Raw genomic sequence first — 14776 nt, forward strand, 5'->3', positions numbered from 1 at the left:
TTATTTCTATTTTTAAATAAGATTTATCTAATTTGAAATATCAGGTTACAAAAATGTTAAAACAATTAAAGAATTAAGTCTCAGTGTCTGATACAAAAATATAAAACTAAAAACAATTTACAGAAATGAAAACAAATAATAAATAAATGTTCTTCATTTGCCATCAGTTTGCACTATATCAATTTACTATAATAATTATTGTCCACTTTAGTGCTCGATCTCTAGTTTCGGGATGCAATTATTTATTACTATACAATTTTGAACACCTGTTCAGTTCATAACAATCAATTATAATAAATAATAACATAGCATAAAACAATAGTAGATCTGTATTCTAGAGATCACTATAAATATTGTCTACTGTCTAGGTTTAATGTTATCATTTGATGTTCATGATAAAAATACTATTGATAATCATTTTAATTTATTTTATAAAAAATTGATAACTGATAATTGATAAATAATTTTAAATGCAACATGAATACATGATCATGATTATGTTTTGAAATGTTGAATACGTTTTATTCAATAACTACTGTACAAGGTATACTTTTTTATTTATGGACTCGACTACTAAAAAAGAAACATTTAAACATCACCAAAATGATGCCAGTCGTCCAATTCAACGACCAAAATCTTTGACGACTCATCCTCCAGTAGTTGCAACTATTGTTGCGAAAGCAGTTACTGTAAGCAAGCTTGAAAACAACGAATTAACTGCAATTGGTAAATATGGATTTGCGTTGGCTGGAGATGTGAAATTAAATTACTATCAACTCTTACTTTATGGTAGTAAAAATTCTATTCTCGCCAATCTCATATTAACCAAAGATTTCAAGTACAATGTAAATGAAAATAATACGGTTGAATTCTTTTCCAAAGATAATTGGCATTTAGAATTTTCAAGTACAAATGACGCTGTGGACTTCAATTCACATTTGGCATTTGTACTGTGGAAGCTTAATGGGTATAAGGAATTGTTTTGGTTTGATCTTTATTATCCATCTCGGAATGACAATGTAGCAATGTTTGGCAGTGTTGTGGAGATAATTTATGTTGCGAATACAATTCAGGGTAATAAAATTGGACCAGAAGTTTCTAATAACATTGAAGATAGTCAATACTTAAAAGTTAATGTAAATCAAGATGGCTGGGAAAGATCTTTATTAGGGGTTAATAACAACACTCAAAGAATTATATACATACCATTTGCTGAAATGGGTGCTTGGAAAATTTTGACTAATGGCCGACAATGTTTATGTTTAACTGTAACTGTGAAAAATGTTTATGAAATTAAAGAAAATGTCATAAATGATTTTCCAGAAGATGTCATAAATGATTTTTCAGAAAATGTAAGCCAAGAATCAATAAGTGTAGCTCCTAAAAATAATTCTTCTTTAGCTCAAACAAAAGATATTTTTCAAGCAAAAGATATTATTGAGGACAACCAAACTGATCAAATCATTGCTCCGTTAAGGTCAGTTTGTATTGAATCGTTATATGAAGAATTTGAAAAATTTAAATTAGATAGTATAAAAACCAATGACAGATTAACAAAATTAGAAGCATTGGTTATAGAAAAGCCAAATAAAATAGAAAATTCAAACGAATTAAAGAAATCCATGAAAATCTTGTATAAGAGTATAGCACGCGAGTTTCCTGTTGATCAAACATTTTCTGGAAGTCAAATTCAAACAATTATCCAGAACATTTTCTATAATACATTAATGTCTACCAATCAGTCTCATTCCAAAAATGATTAATGAAAAGTTAATCATAATTAAATTGTTATACTATGTCATTTGCACAGTTATTTTAATATAAATTTGTTTTAATTCATACAATTATTTTTATTTACTCAATTTATTGGTATTGTTACTGTGATTTTAATTTATGTTTATTGATAATTATTTAATAAATATTTTTTTTTTTAGAATTTTTAAATAATATATATTTGGTTGAATAAAACAAAACAAAATAAATAGAAGTATTACTACAGAACACATTTAATAGAGATTTTCACTAAAAAATAGACACTTATTAAAAATGTATATTAGGCTAGGCTTAAACTTAAATTCAAAATCAAGACAAAATAATGATTTATACAATTAACATGAATCTCGAAGAGATAATTTCATTCACAATATAGAATTATAATTTTATATACACAATGATTTTGTTCATCATTCATATTAAACTAAAATCATAAGTTCAGATATACCTTAAGATATTGATAACTATTATAGATGTTGTGCATAGTTTATTTACAATATATTGATTATATCATAATTCCTAATAACATGTGTCAATGTACAACCATTTTCAAATATTTAAGACATACTTTATTATAATAATCTATACATGGTTAATAATTTACTTGACGATTGATACAACAAAATATTTAATTAGAACACATCTAGAAATGGAAAACTAGCTTTATCTGGTTGAATTAAATCACTTAAATAACACACAGTGCCAGCTAATCCTTCATATAAACTATACAAATTGTCTGGTCTTCTAGATCCTTGAATACATTCATCAGTGAATATAAATTTACCAAATTGTACAGCTCGGTTTAAATGTTTTGTATCACCGGTCAACCTATATAATAGTAGAAAAACATATCCATTTCCAGCTATTCCGTGGCACAAACCTAAAATTTAAAGTTAAAATTATACAAATTAAAATTTTTAAATTTCATATAGCTTACCAGGGCCTTTTTTTAAAAGTCCTTTTGCCCATACCAAATCTCCACATTTTAAACAACATTCCAAATAAGAAGGTTCTTTAAAAACTAAATATGCTTTAGCTAATAAGTATACAACACCTAAAAAAAAATATATATATCTAAGTAATAATTATTTTTTAGTTTATCAATCAAAATGTCAATAAATTTTCTTAACAGTAATATTCAGGAATATAGAATTTCTCACATTGTTGGTAGGTATAATGTGTATAAGGTATAACAATGTTTTAAAAAAGGTATTTTTGTTACAACTGTAAATAGAAATAGAAAATAATTAACCTTGTTGTTAAAAAAAAAAAATTAAAATAAACAAATAGTATTAATAATAAAATTGTACCTAATTAATTATAAAAATAATAGTTTTTTAATTAATTATTGAAAGATCCTATTCCTAACATAACAATGATGTACCTAATTGTTTATAAATTGAATGATGACTTCTTCAATAGTTAGAAAAGTTAAGGGATCCAGATGTTATTTGCTTATTGAAGATCTAAGTTTGATTTATAAAATAATTATTTACAATTAGGTAACTTGTATGCACAAAGTATAAGAACATAATTAAATGCGATGCACAATGTGTTAAATAAATCAAATTTTTTTTTATTGGTTTAAAAAGAATTTGAAATATCTGTAGGTATTATTGAAATGTATGTTCTCCCATTCAGTTATTAACTCCCAATATTAATTATTAAAAGAGTCCATCAACATTCGCAGGATAACCAGGTGGACCAGACCAACACTACGAACAGAGTCATAGACCATAAACAAATATAAGATATAAATATATCATTTTAATATTTTCATGGTTTACAGTTATAAAAAATAAAATTAATCACCTGGAGCTCCGTGGCACCAATGAACCAATTTATCTTCTTGGGGTTCCTGCATTTTAGCAGGAAAATTACCATTGGATGTTTGTAAAGATATCAATTTGTCTACACATTTTTTGATATCTTGTAAAGCTTTTGGTTCATTTTTAATAAAACAAGGAATTGAAATTAGTACTTGGAGAATTGTACACAGGCCATGAGCTGCTCCTATAACAAAAAATAACAAACAAGTTACCAAGAGAATGAGATTGAAATAAAGCAAATTTTTTTTTCAGTTTTGAGAACACTTGCCTAAATATTCTTTACCATGATATGAATACATAAGGGGAAATATGCTATTATATTTTTTTGAATATTGACGACCAGATTCTACAATTGTTAAGCATATGTCAATAACATCTTGGTCAGGTATTATTTTTTTTCCAAAAACTTTTTCCAGCCAAAGAACTCCATAGAGGTAACCTGCACGGCCAACAAATAGTTCATCTTCTCCAGGTTTCAAAGAATCTATTGGCTTGCAAATAGTTACTCCATCCTCAAAATGTTTCAAATACATTTCAGCCATTTTAGCATCACCTATCTGGTTATATATTGCAGCACTTACAGCGTTTACTCCTGCGTCTCCACAAATAAAATGATTTGATTTTTTCCGATTAAAACTACTTTCTTTAAGTTTCAGGACTTTGATAGCTTTATTTAAATAGTTTGAGGAATTGTTTTTAAATTTGTTTGATATTGCCAAGTGATAAAACATATATGCGATCCCAGCCGTTCCAGTATACAAAGTGTTTTTTGACGATGATGAAGCATTTTGATCAACAAGTTGCATTAAGCTATTTACTTTATCTATCCAAAATTTTTCATTTACACTTAAATCAATCTCATGACTTTCGGAATATTTATTAATGAAGAAACGTTTTTCCATTATCTTAGTTATTACTTTGTTCACTGAGTCACTTTTTAATTTTTATGTGGAAAACAAGTGAGTACCTATATAGTCATAGAAATAACTAGTTACTACTACTTTGTACAAGTATTAATAGTTAATACCGTGTTAGTATGTTACACCAATATAAACTATAAAAATACAAGTATTAAATCCATATTTATATTTCATACATGATTCACATAAAAGTACTTAAATATTTCATTAACAAAAACTAGGCACGAGTTTTATCGAGCAATAATAATTGTCATTTATTGTCCGAATATATTTTGTACTTTTTTTTACTTGATAATTTTTGTTTACTATTTATTAGACTACTATTATAATTTTAAATTTTTAACTGCAGTAATAACCAAATAGTTTTCTTTTATCAGTAGGTTCTTGACATAAAAAAAAAAAATCAATTTTCTGCAAGAGCTAGAAATAATTTGTTTAATGGTCTAATCACTATTTAAACCGTAAATTAATTGATTAATAATTAATATTTAATAATTATTATAATCTAAAATCAGTAATTACTCCAATAATAATCTTTCCGGTCTTTCATGTTCTCTTCTCACTCACTGTTCTCAGTCTTGTTAGAGTTGGACAACTGATAAGTGATAACTAATAATAATGTTATACAATGTGTTCACTGTCATCGAACAAATTGATATTATTTTCCCTTTTTTATTAACACTGAATTTTCACATGTTTGAACTATTTAGAATTTAGACGAAGATAACCTTGTGTTTTGGACCTAAGTCAAAAACTTTTATTTATATTTTTTTCTGATATATAAATGTGTAATGTACTTGCTACTTTCGAGTTATGTGTATATAATAAATAGTAATATTCATATTACGTTAATCAGATATTAGTCAATGTCAGTCAATTGAGAGAATTAATTATGGTGTTATCGGTGTGCGCCGTGCTTTCATTTAACTATTTCGCAACGTTCAGTCGATAATCAACTTGTATTTGAACCGACGGGCTCGTAAATTATTTTAATAATACATGTGATGTAGAGAACTGAGAACAACTTTGACACTTTCTATCAAACTGTATGCAACAATATGTTGTTTAACATTGTTTTACCTTAACGCACTGAAATTGTACCTAATTAATCAACTTTTGTAAGTTTTTTGATCACGATGTATTCTAATAAATAATTGCTAAAACTTTTGATCTTAATAGAGTTCAAGTATTATTTTTAGTAGGTAAATTAATGAAATAATAAAATAGTTGATTATTTTTTAATGTATATTATTTTACTATTTTTACTAAAGAATGTTGCTTTTAGTACTTAGGTGTATGATAATAACTAGGGCTCAAAAGTTGATGCATTTTGCATTTCTTTTTGGAACTTTTTAGGCGATGCTCTCCTGGCCACAAATCTGTTTCGTAAGCATGTGAATCTAAATAACTAATTTTTATTTTGCATTTTTTTGCATTTTTTGGTGTTTATTACTTTTTAAGTCATTTTTTGAGATTTTTAGGTAATTTTCCCACATTTTTAGTTATTTTTACTGATTTCACACTAGTTCATTTCTTATCGTTTCTTGTTGACCATTATGCCGATAACTTAAACCACAGACATTTATAAAACATATATTTTTAATTTTTTAATTTTCCCATTTTAAGGACATTTTTGTCATTTTTATGTCATATTTTATTGTTTTTAAGGTCATCAACTTCCGAGCCCTAATAATAACCCAGAATGGCATTCTAAAAGTTAAAATTTAAATTTAAAAATAACTATTGCTTGTATTTAAAAATTTAATGTGATATTAGTTGAAAATTTTAAAAGCAATTTTAATAATTTTCATGGCTGTTTATTAGCTTTTAATCAATGTATTTCATGATTGTTCTTCAAGTAATTTAGATTTACTTTTTTATCTATTTGTGTAGGTATATATTTTTATGACAGATTTAATCTTACATTATTATTATATATTAAAAGTGGTTAAATAAATAATTGTTTTCTTTAAACAGTCAAAATATTTTGGCATTTTTCCAAATAGGTCTCTTTTATGCTAAAATAATAATATTATTTTTAACTTTGATTTGATTTTAAGATTAATATTTTGTTTTCACTTTTTTTTTTTTTTTTTGTTAGTAACATCACTATTAGCTAGTCAATATGTCAATTAGAAACATTGTTTGGAAACAAAATTTACTAATGGCATCATCAAGTTGTCGGGCACAAGCAGTATGCCGTAAATTTTCAAAGCGGTGCAAAAAATCGTTATCAAATGATTCATTATTATTATCTATTTTAAAAAAACGCACAAAAAATTTTTTTAAAAAACAAGACTTTGGTGCTCATATTGCAAGAACTAAAAAGGTAATGATAGCTTGTAAAAAAATGATTACTGCAGTCAATAAGTTTAAACAACAATTGGCTAAACACAGAAAAAATTTGATCATGTGTGTGGCTATGGCTTTTACATTTGATTGGTATAAAGAAAGAATATGTGTTGATGAACTAATCAGGTATATTGGCTTAATAATATTAAATTAAATTTTCATCTAATGAATATTTATTTTTATTTTTTCATAGGTTACGTCAAGAATTTGGAATTGTCAAAAAATTAAATGAAAAATCTGCTTTAAATGATATTCAAAATGAGCAAAATAGTATTTCTCAAAATACCGATTCTAATAATAATGAACTAGAGTTATCTATTTCTAAAACAGAAGATAATCAAAACAAACTTGATTGTTCACAAAATAGTTGTGATTGTCCTAGATGTAGAAATATGAGTGGTAATTCAATAATTATAGTACCAATCACTAAATATTAATTTTCATTTTAGTTAATATTGTAAAACGTTTTTTGTAGTTTGATTTAATTTATTTTTGCAGAAGAAGGATGGGAACCTTTTACGAGTGGTTCTTATTACAATGCTTGGAAAAAACCTAATGTTGATTATCCAGATCAAAATTTATATATTTATAAAGGTATCTAATAAAATTATAAAAAAAAATTAAAATTCAAGATGAAAACTAATATATTTTTTTAGTGCATGGATCATTTAATGATATAACAGCATTAGACTTCATGCAAGTACAGTTAGATCTTGACTATCGAAAAGAATGGGATAGTATGTCTGTAGACTTGAATATTTTTGATTCTGAGCCTCTTACACATAGTGATCTCATTTACTGGGAACTTCGTTGGCCGGTAATTATTTAAAAAAAATATATTATTATCAATTTTAAATTTATAAATTTACTAGACTAAATAAATTATTATACTAAGTGAAAAATCAAAATATTTTTAAAGTGATTACAATGATAAAAATACAAATTAAAAAAAAAAAAATTAAGTCAACATGTCAACTTTTTGGAAATTTAGATTTGAATAGTATTTAATAGTATACGATAAAATATAAACATTATATTTATTATATTATTATATGTTTTTATTTAATTTGTAATAATGTCGATATATTCTATCTTATATTTTATAAATTTATTAAAATTTAAGATATATCAATTTTTGAGTAAATTACAATTATATTTTTATTATATAGTGTTGTTAAATGTTACATATCGATTAAAAAACCTTCTTTTGCAGTTAATATTAGTTTCTATTATATTTATGTACTTAACATATCCAAACAATATTTTTGATAAAAAAATTAGTAGATAGTTTCTTTTATTTTTAATTTTCATATTGTTTTAATTTTGTTCTGTGTATTGATTTTTTTTATTAAATTAATATATTATCTATAATATGTGACTTAAGTATAATTTTTTTATTTTCAATTACTTTTACTTATTTTATTATTATTGTATTTTGTTAATACATAAGTTATTTGAATAATTTATAGAAATGGTTTCAAAATCGTGATTATGTGTTTAAACGACGTTACAAAATTGATGAAGATGAAAAATTAATGTTAATTGTTTGTGAAAGCGTCGAACATCCTGATTTTCCTGAACGGAGTAATAAATGGAGAGTAAAAAATTACTGGTCATATATTGTCATTAAACCACATGAGGATTTTGATAAGGTATGTAAGGTTCATAAATATAAAATGTTTGATTTAGATTTTATTTTTACTCAAAAACATGTTTATATTCTTTTTGTTTAGAAATTAAATATTCACCATATATTTTGTACTTAACATTATGTACACAATATCTAAAATCGAAATTGAATATAAACTAGAATTTACTAGAAAAAACAAATCTTTTAATAATTTAAAATATAAAGGCTATATTACATTTTTTTCTGTTACTATCCTTCTTATGCAACTTAAAATAGTATACTTCATTATAAATTAACTTAACATTAAATAATCATAATGAAAAATTAAATTTACTATGAGATTAACAGATATAAGAAATTTATGAGACATACTATAACTTATGGTACTTAATAATTTATAAACAAAAAAAGTTAAATTTCAGTTCATGGTATTAATTTTATGAATAATTTATTGCACTATTAAATATCATGATTTTGAATTTATTGTTTATGTTATAGCCAGGAGTCGAGTTTTCAATCACTTACTTTGATGACCCTGGAGTTACTGTTTCAAATTACCTTATGTCGTGGTACCAATGTAAAGGTATATTATTATTTTTAATTTATTCAATTTTAATAATATAATAATCAAAATGTATTTTATTTTATTAGGAATGCCTTCATTTTTAAATGATCAAAGATTAGCTGCATTAGAATTAACAAAACGTCGCTATGAAGAAAATAAAATTTTAAAACCTGATAAAACTGTCATAGAAACCAAATTAGATCAACCACAGGCTCAAACATCTTGGATTTCTTGGCTTTTTGGTTATTTTTTATTTTGAATGATTATTGAATATAAGTTAGTTATTAAATAGTCAATAAAAAAAAATATGTTTATGTTTATGCAAAAATGTAAATAAAATAATTTCTATTGTTATTTTATAATATATGCATAATTATTCCGGTAAAAGGTCTTGAACTTGTTCATCTGCAAATTCTTTTTCTAATGATGTGATTGGTCTTGATGTAGATGTGCGTGGTCTTTGTAAGGGTCCCAATGGATCACTATACGTCATGTCTATAAAAAAAATATTTATAATTATGTATGTTATAGTTATTACAGTTAGTGCTGTAATTAGCCTTCATTGCAGTTTTGTATTACCTCTAGGCATGTTATGAGAATATTTTACTTCTTATCACAGTATTTTTAATTAAAATTAATGTATAAATAGTCTGTGTATAATATACTTAAAGTTCACGAGAACATAACATTGTTTTATTGAATTGTTTGAAACATCGTAGAACAATTTTTAGTTAAGTAAAGATAACAAAATGATAGTATTATGGTCAGGTTATACAATAGGTGATTGCTTGTTACTAACCCAACGGTTCTTAACTTGTGGTCCGCAGCAACCTTAACACTTATAAGTTATAACATATGTTGATATGTGAGACATGATTGTATTATTACAATATTGGATTCTTATTAATTTTTTTTTATAGATACTGTATCTTATTATATAAGAGATATACCCATCTTAACTTTATAACACTGATGACGAGATATAATGGAATTTGATACAATCAATAAATTATCTTCAGTGTTAAATACTAGGTGTAGATTCTACATTCAATATTTTTTTATTAATATTTATCAGTTATTTTGTTCATTCAAAATGTATTGGCATACAGCTCTTTGGTTGGTAACTGTTTATTTACTACCACTCAAATGCAACACTAACCATCACATTAAGTAAATGAAAATTAAGTTTTAAAAATAAAATAAGTTATATTATTTTTTTAAGTATAAAAATTTAGTGTAGTAAAAATAATTATAAATATGTATGTTTTGTTATGTAATTTTTAATATTAAATAATTATTGTTATTTTGATTATGATAACATGTGATGTTTTATGAAAAAAAAAAAAAAGGTATTTGAAAAAAAAAATTGGTTAGAAGTCTGTTATTTCTATGAATCTTTGATCAGAGGTCTGTGATTTACAAAAGGTTAAGAACTGCTATGCTAACCTCTCTAGTTACACCACTGATTACAGTAGTGATACTCAATCCATTAAACAATTTATAAGTTTAAAAAAATGTATAAAAAGTAAAATTTCCAAATTATTTTAATTTTGTTTTCATTATTATTATACATATTTATTTATTCTGCTGTTTATGGCATGCATGAATGCAATATTTTACTATAAACCTAACCTTTGGAGGCCCACTCCAAAGAAAAATTTTGGGCATCACTGGCTTTACTGCACTGCACTTTATAGTATTTAATATTGAAATTCATATTAATGATAATACGTTTAATTACCATTAGATAATTTTGCTTCTGGGTGAACATATATGTTGGTTTCATCAGAAATATTTTGTCGTGAATATGCACTTGTTAATGGCATTGATGTTGTAATCAAAGCCGTTCCTCCTCTAGATGTCCGCGGTCGTTGCGAAGAATCGCTCACCAAACCTGAGTAATATAATTTAAAAAATATTTAACAAAATGTGTTATTGAGTTTAGCTAATGAACATTTATAAATGTACAATTAATTTTAATTCAATAATCAGAAACTAAAAGGTTGAATATGAATATTATTTTTTTACTTTTTATAGGTATGTATAATATTCGTAATATTTTCTTACATATTTACATTTTACGAGTACTTAGGTACCTATACTAATTATTATGTACCTAATTAGTAATTTACACAGTAAAAATTAGGTGCGTAATAAACATAATTTTATACCTGAATCTTTAGGGCTGTTGTGTACATAAATATTTGTTTCTCCTGAAGCTGTTGGCTTTTGGACATAGTTACTTGTATTAGAAGTCGTAACCATACCTGTTCCACCCCTTGTTTCCATTGTCTTACGGTAACCAGTCCGTGCTGTGCTTATACGCTCTCTAATATCTTTAGCTTTCTCAGCCTTTCTCAACAGTTCACTGTATTCTGATGCTTCTTTCAGTCCCAAATCCGTACATATTCTGATTAATAATTTGAGACCTAAGTTATGAGATTTACTGTTAAATATTTAATCTGATATTCTTATTTGTTTAAATTATTGTTGGCATACATTCGGTATTGTCTGGAAATCTATTTAATACATCTTTGTATGTTTGAAAAGCCAATTGAAAATGCCCTGCTCTTCTATAACATGATCCAATCAACATATACCATTTTGGTTCAGCTGGCTGCATAAGAGATGCTTGTTCAAAGTAGTCTACTGCTTTTTCCGGTACTTTCATTTCAACAAAGTATGCTCCCAACCAGTCCAACACTTCAAGGTTTGACGGATAATGGCGGTATGACTAAAATTAGATTTAATGATAAAATTTACAAAAAAAAAGATTACAAAAATAAGTATTTGAAACCTCATAATAATAATGGTATGCTTGTTGCTTGTCGTTAATGTTTTCATAAATATCGCCTAATTTTTGTAAAACGCCGACATCGTCAGGAACTATACTCAACAGTTGTAAATACCTTAAAGTAAAATATTTATTAAAATAATTTTAGCATTTGTCATTATTCAAACTAAAATTATAAATGTAAGTTGATATTTATGCATAGTTACCATTCTATGGCCTGTTCAAAATCCCCGATCATTTCATTTAACAATGCGATTTGATAAATAACTTCCGGATGATTACTAATAATGACATGAAGCTTTTGAAAACAATCCATCGCATCGTCCAAATGCCCGAGTTGTTTATTAGTTAAGCCCAAGTTATACATTGCTTCTGAGCACATTATATCTTTCTCTAACGCGAGTGTGTAAAGTTCTTTTGCTTTGTAGTAGTCTTGTTTGACAAAGAAACAGTTTCCTTGATTGACACACGCAAGACTATTACATGAATCTGTTTCACAGGCAGCTATTGAAGTTCTTTCTGCTTGTTCTAAATCACCTTTCTATAAATTTCATACGCATAAAATTTGGTCAGTTAATGATTTCATGTCATGTTTAATAATGGACATACCAAAAAATGTATGAACGACAAGTTTGTAGCAGCTGCACTCGCTACTTTGCTGTCTTTGTTGTCAAACGCTTTGAGTGTATCAATTGCCGATGATATGTTATTTTGATAAAGAAATCCGACAGCTTTGTTTATCTCTAAGTGACCAGCTAAGTACGAATAACGTGACGTTTTAATAGTGTCTAAGCACCAACTGTACCCTTCAGTGAATGTATCTTCAATAATTGATGATATTAGATGTGCTGCGTTTAGAATTGTTTTTTCAAAATTCGATTTTAGTTGTTTTTCATATTTTGTAAGAGGATCAGATTTAATAGCCTCTGCTAAGAGTGTTGCTTCAATATCGTCCTAAACATTTATCAAATATTTATTTAAAATAATATTTAATGATTAATAATTAAAAAACTAAAAATTGCATACAGAATTTGCAGCATACTTGTCTTCAAAATCTATATCTAATGATATTTCTAACATTTGCTTGAATATTTGTTTTGATTTATCTTTATTGCCTGACATATAATAGCATAGCAAGGCATGCATTCCTGCTTTAAACGTAGGTTTCTCGTGCATAATATACTCAAAGTTTGAACAAGCGTCTTCATATTTGCCTAGTTTCAAAAATATTACACCAATATTATGTGTAATAGCTCGCCTAAATAAAAAAAAAACTAATTATTATTTCAGAGTTTATTTAATAAATAATATATAGGTATTTGATTTACTTGAAACTTTTATTGGTATTTGGTACTTGATCAAGAGCCATTCGATACATTTTAATTGCTTTTTCAGGCTGTCCGATCTTTTCATAAATATTTGCAACATTTACTCTCATTCGTGCACCATTTTGAAACAATCGATTCTTAGAAATTACTTGATATGTATTTAAAGCTTCTGTATACATTTCATTTGCTGCATACTGGTTACCTAATGTAAATAAGACCTAAAAAATGGATGAATAAATGCATTTTGTAATCATAAGTAATTCTATACAATTATTTATACAATATTGTTATATAAGAAATAAAAAAAAATAATCTAAGTAAAATAAATTAAATAATGTAATAATATGAATAAAAAAATGTAACTAAATGAAGATACCAAAAAAGTCAGATCAATATTGTGAGAATCGTTCAATCCTGCTTGTTCTTGCATTCGAATTAAACTTCTTTCCTTATTTGAAGCATCTTTTGACTTCTCTAATCCCAGCTGGAAGTCTCCTCTAGCTTCAGCCATACAGGCATCATTGACTAAATCATGAATGCGTTTTTCAAGTTTTTTGATTTTATCTTCTATTCTATTATAATTTTATTAATATAAAACATGTTTAATGTTTGCTATCATTATTATTGTATAATAAACAGAAAATATAATTTATATTTATAAATATATATTTTAAAATATAATACTAATTTGTTTTATAGTTCTATACTCGTATATATGGGTACCTTTCTTCTTTGTTTGGTTCTGACATGATCATATTTCTTGAAGGCTGACTTAAAACATCATAAGTAGATGAATGTGATGTGTAACCAGCTCCTCTGACAGCTGTTGCTGGTCTGTTTGATGATTCCGAACCACTTCTAGAGCTTTCTGGTCTCAAAACTAATGCATGTGGGTCTTTTATTTGCTTTAAAAATAAAAATGTTTTTAACAAAATAATGTTATGTCATACCAATTATAATTTGTATTCTGTATTATAAATCTTAAGTACCCATAGCCTATAGGTAATTTTACTTACTGGTGTTGTGGCAAATGGTAGTGGAAGACCCGTTGGAGCTTTGGTGGACATCTATTAAAAAAAAAAACATTAGTTTTAATTTTTTTTAAGTTTATTTTAATAGTTAAAAATGAATATTGTATTAACTGATGTCCTTCTGCTGTAAGATGACCGTAGTGCTTGTCTAAGAATTTCCTCAGGATCCTCTTTTGCCCCATCTAAATGGTAATCGTATTGAGAATACATGTCACTGTCATAAGCATTAAACTTATTTTTAAGATGTGCTGAATCCATTTTTAAATTCGTCGAAATTTATCAATGGGATTTAAAGATTTTTAGTTTAATAAAAAATAAAAATGCATCTGGTTATAATTTCTCATTTGTTTATACTCATGGTATTTCCATAGTAACGCCTTACTTAAAATAGTAACTACTTTACTCGATTGTTATTGTAAATATTTTTAAATAGATTATTTGAACGACCAATGATATCATTAATAATCGTACATTTTAAATTTTAGTTTATGTTTATCATTTAAATTTTTTAATATTAGTGTAAAAATAATTTTAAAAGTCCATATTTATACATT

At 25.9% G+C, this 14776-nt stretch overlaps 4 protein-coding genes across 5 annotated transcripts; 2 read left to right on the forward strand and 2 right to left on the reverse strand.

Moving 5' to 3' along the window:
• Window positions 1–471: 471 nt before the first annotated feature.
• Window positions 472–1804, forward strand: LOC112593979 (FK506-binding protein 15-like). Its single transcript, XM_025338566.1, has one exon. It carries the CDS (start codon window positions 561–563, stop codon window positions 1761–1763), a length of 1203 nt encoding a protein of 400 aa, XP_025194351.1. The 5' UTR covers window positions 472–560; the 3' UTR covers window positions 1764–1804.
• A 424-nt stretch (window positions 1805–2228) lies between these two features.
• Window positions 2229–5166, reverse strand: LOC112593983 (lanC-like protein 3 homolog). The gene is made up of 4 exons (XM_025338570.1): window positions 3871–5166; window positions 3586–3786; window positions 2711–2827; window positions 2229–2653 (listed from the first exon to the last, which is right to left on the reverse strand). The coding sequence occupies exons 1-4, from the start codon at window positions 4502–4504 to the stop codon at window positions 2406–2408; spliced, it is 1200 nt and encodes a 399-aa protein (XP_025194355.1). The 5' UTR covers window positions 4505–5166; the 3' UTR covers window positions 2229–2405.
• Window positions 5167–5272: 106 nt separating this feature from the next.
• On the forward strand, window positions 5273–9383 carry LOC112593982 (stAR-related lipid transfer protein 7, mitochondrial). 2 transcript variants are annotated; one of them, XM_025338568.1, is made up of 8 exons: window positions 5273–5640; window positions 6624–7000; window positions 7068–7273; window positions 7373–7468; window positions 7531–7691; window positions 8344–8526; window positions 9003–9087; window positions 9156–9328. In XM_025338568.1, exons 2-8 carry the CDS (start codon window positions 6648–6650, stop codon window positions 9326–9328), a joined length of 1257 nt encoding a protein of 418 aa, XP_025194353.1. In that variant the 5' UTR covers window positions 5273–5640; window positions 6624–6647. The 2 variants fall into 2 exon arrangements, with proteins under 2 accessions (XP_025194353.1, XP_025194354.1); XM_025338569.1 differs by lacking the exon at window positions 5273–5640 and having other exon boundaries at window positions 6648–7000; window positions 9156–9383.
• LOC112593980 (intraflagellar transport protein 88 homolog) lies at window positions 9366–14480 on the reverse strand. The gene is made up of 13 exons (XM_025338567.1): window positions 14334–14480; window positions 14208–14258; window positions 13915–14096; window positions 13568–13763; window positions 13192–13409; window positions 12890–13121; window positions 12473–12817; window positions 12070–12404; window positions 11867–11978; window positions 11569–11803; window positions 11241–11498; window positions 10811–10963; window positions 9366–9564 (listed from the first exon to the last, which is right to left on the reverse strand). Exons 1-13 carry the CDS (start codon window positions 14478–14480, stop codon window positions 9443–9445), a joined length of 2586 nt encoding a protein of 861 aa, XP_025194352.1. The 3' UTR covers window positions 9366–9442.
• Window positions 14481–14776: the final 296 nt, after the last annotated feature.

This window comes from Melanaphis sacchari, unplaced genomic scaffold (assembly GCF_002803265.2).
Source record: "Melanaphis sacchari strain LSU unplaced genomic scaffold, SCAv2.0 Contig21_pilon_pilon, whole genome shotgun sequence".
Lineage (NCBI taxonomy): Eukaryota > Metazoa > Arthropoda > Insecta > Hemiptera > Aphididae > Melanaphis > Melanaphis sacchari.

Coding starts and splice junctions, on each gene's coding strand:
- LOC112593979 (XM_025338566.1), top strand. CDS start 561: ATGGACTCGACTACTAAAAAAGAAACATTTAAACATCACCAAAATGAT.
- LOC112593983 (XM_025338570.1), bottom strand. CDS start 4,504: ATGGAAAAACGTTTCTTCATTAATAAATATTCCGAAAGTCATGAGATT. Junction 3,787..3,870: donor TCATGGTAAAGAATATTTAG/GCAAGTGTTCTC, acceptor TTTTTGTTATAG/GAGCAGCTCATGGCCTGTGT. Junction 2,828..3,585: donor TTGGTGCCACGGAGCTCCAG/GTGATTAATTTT, acceptor ATTTTTTTTTAG/GTGTTGTATACTTATTAGCT.
- LOC112593982 (XM_025338568.1), top strand. CDS start 6,648: ATGTCAATTAGAAACATTGTTTGGAAACAAAATTTACTAATGGCATCA. Junction 7,469..7,530: donor AAATTTATATATTTATAAAG/GTATCTAATAAA, acceptor ATATTTTTTTAG/TGCATGGATCATTTAATGAT. Junction 7,692..8,343: donor ACTGGGAACTTCGTTGGCCG/GTAATTATTTAA, acceptor AATAATTTATAG/AAATGGTTTCAAAATCGTGA.
- LOC112593980 (XM_025338567.1), bottom strand. CDS start 14,480: ATGGATTCAGCACATCTTAAAAATAAGTTTAATGCTTATGACAGTGAC. Junction 14,259..14,333: donor CTTACAGCAGAAGGACATCA/GTTAATACAATA, acceptor TTTTTTTAATAG/ATGTCCACCAAAGCTCCAAC. Junction 9,565..10,810: donor AGAAGCAAAATTATCTAATG/GTAATTAAACGT, acceptor TTTTTTTTATAG/ACATGACGTATAGTGATCCA.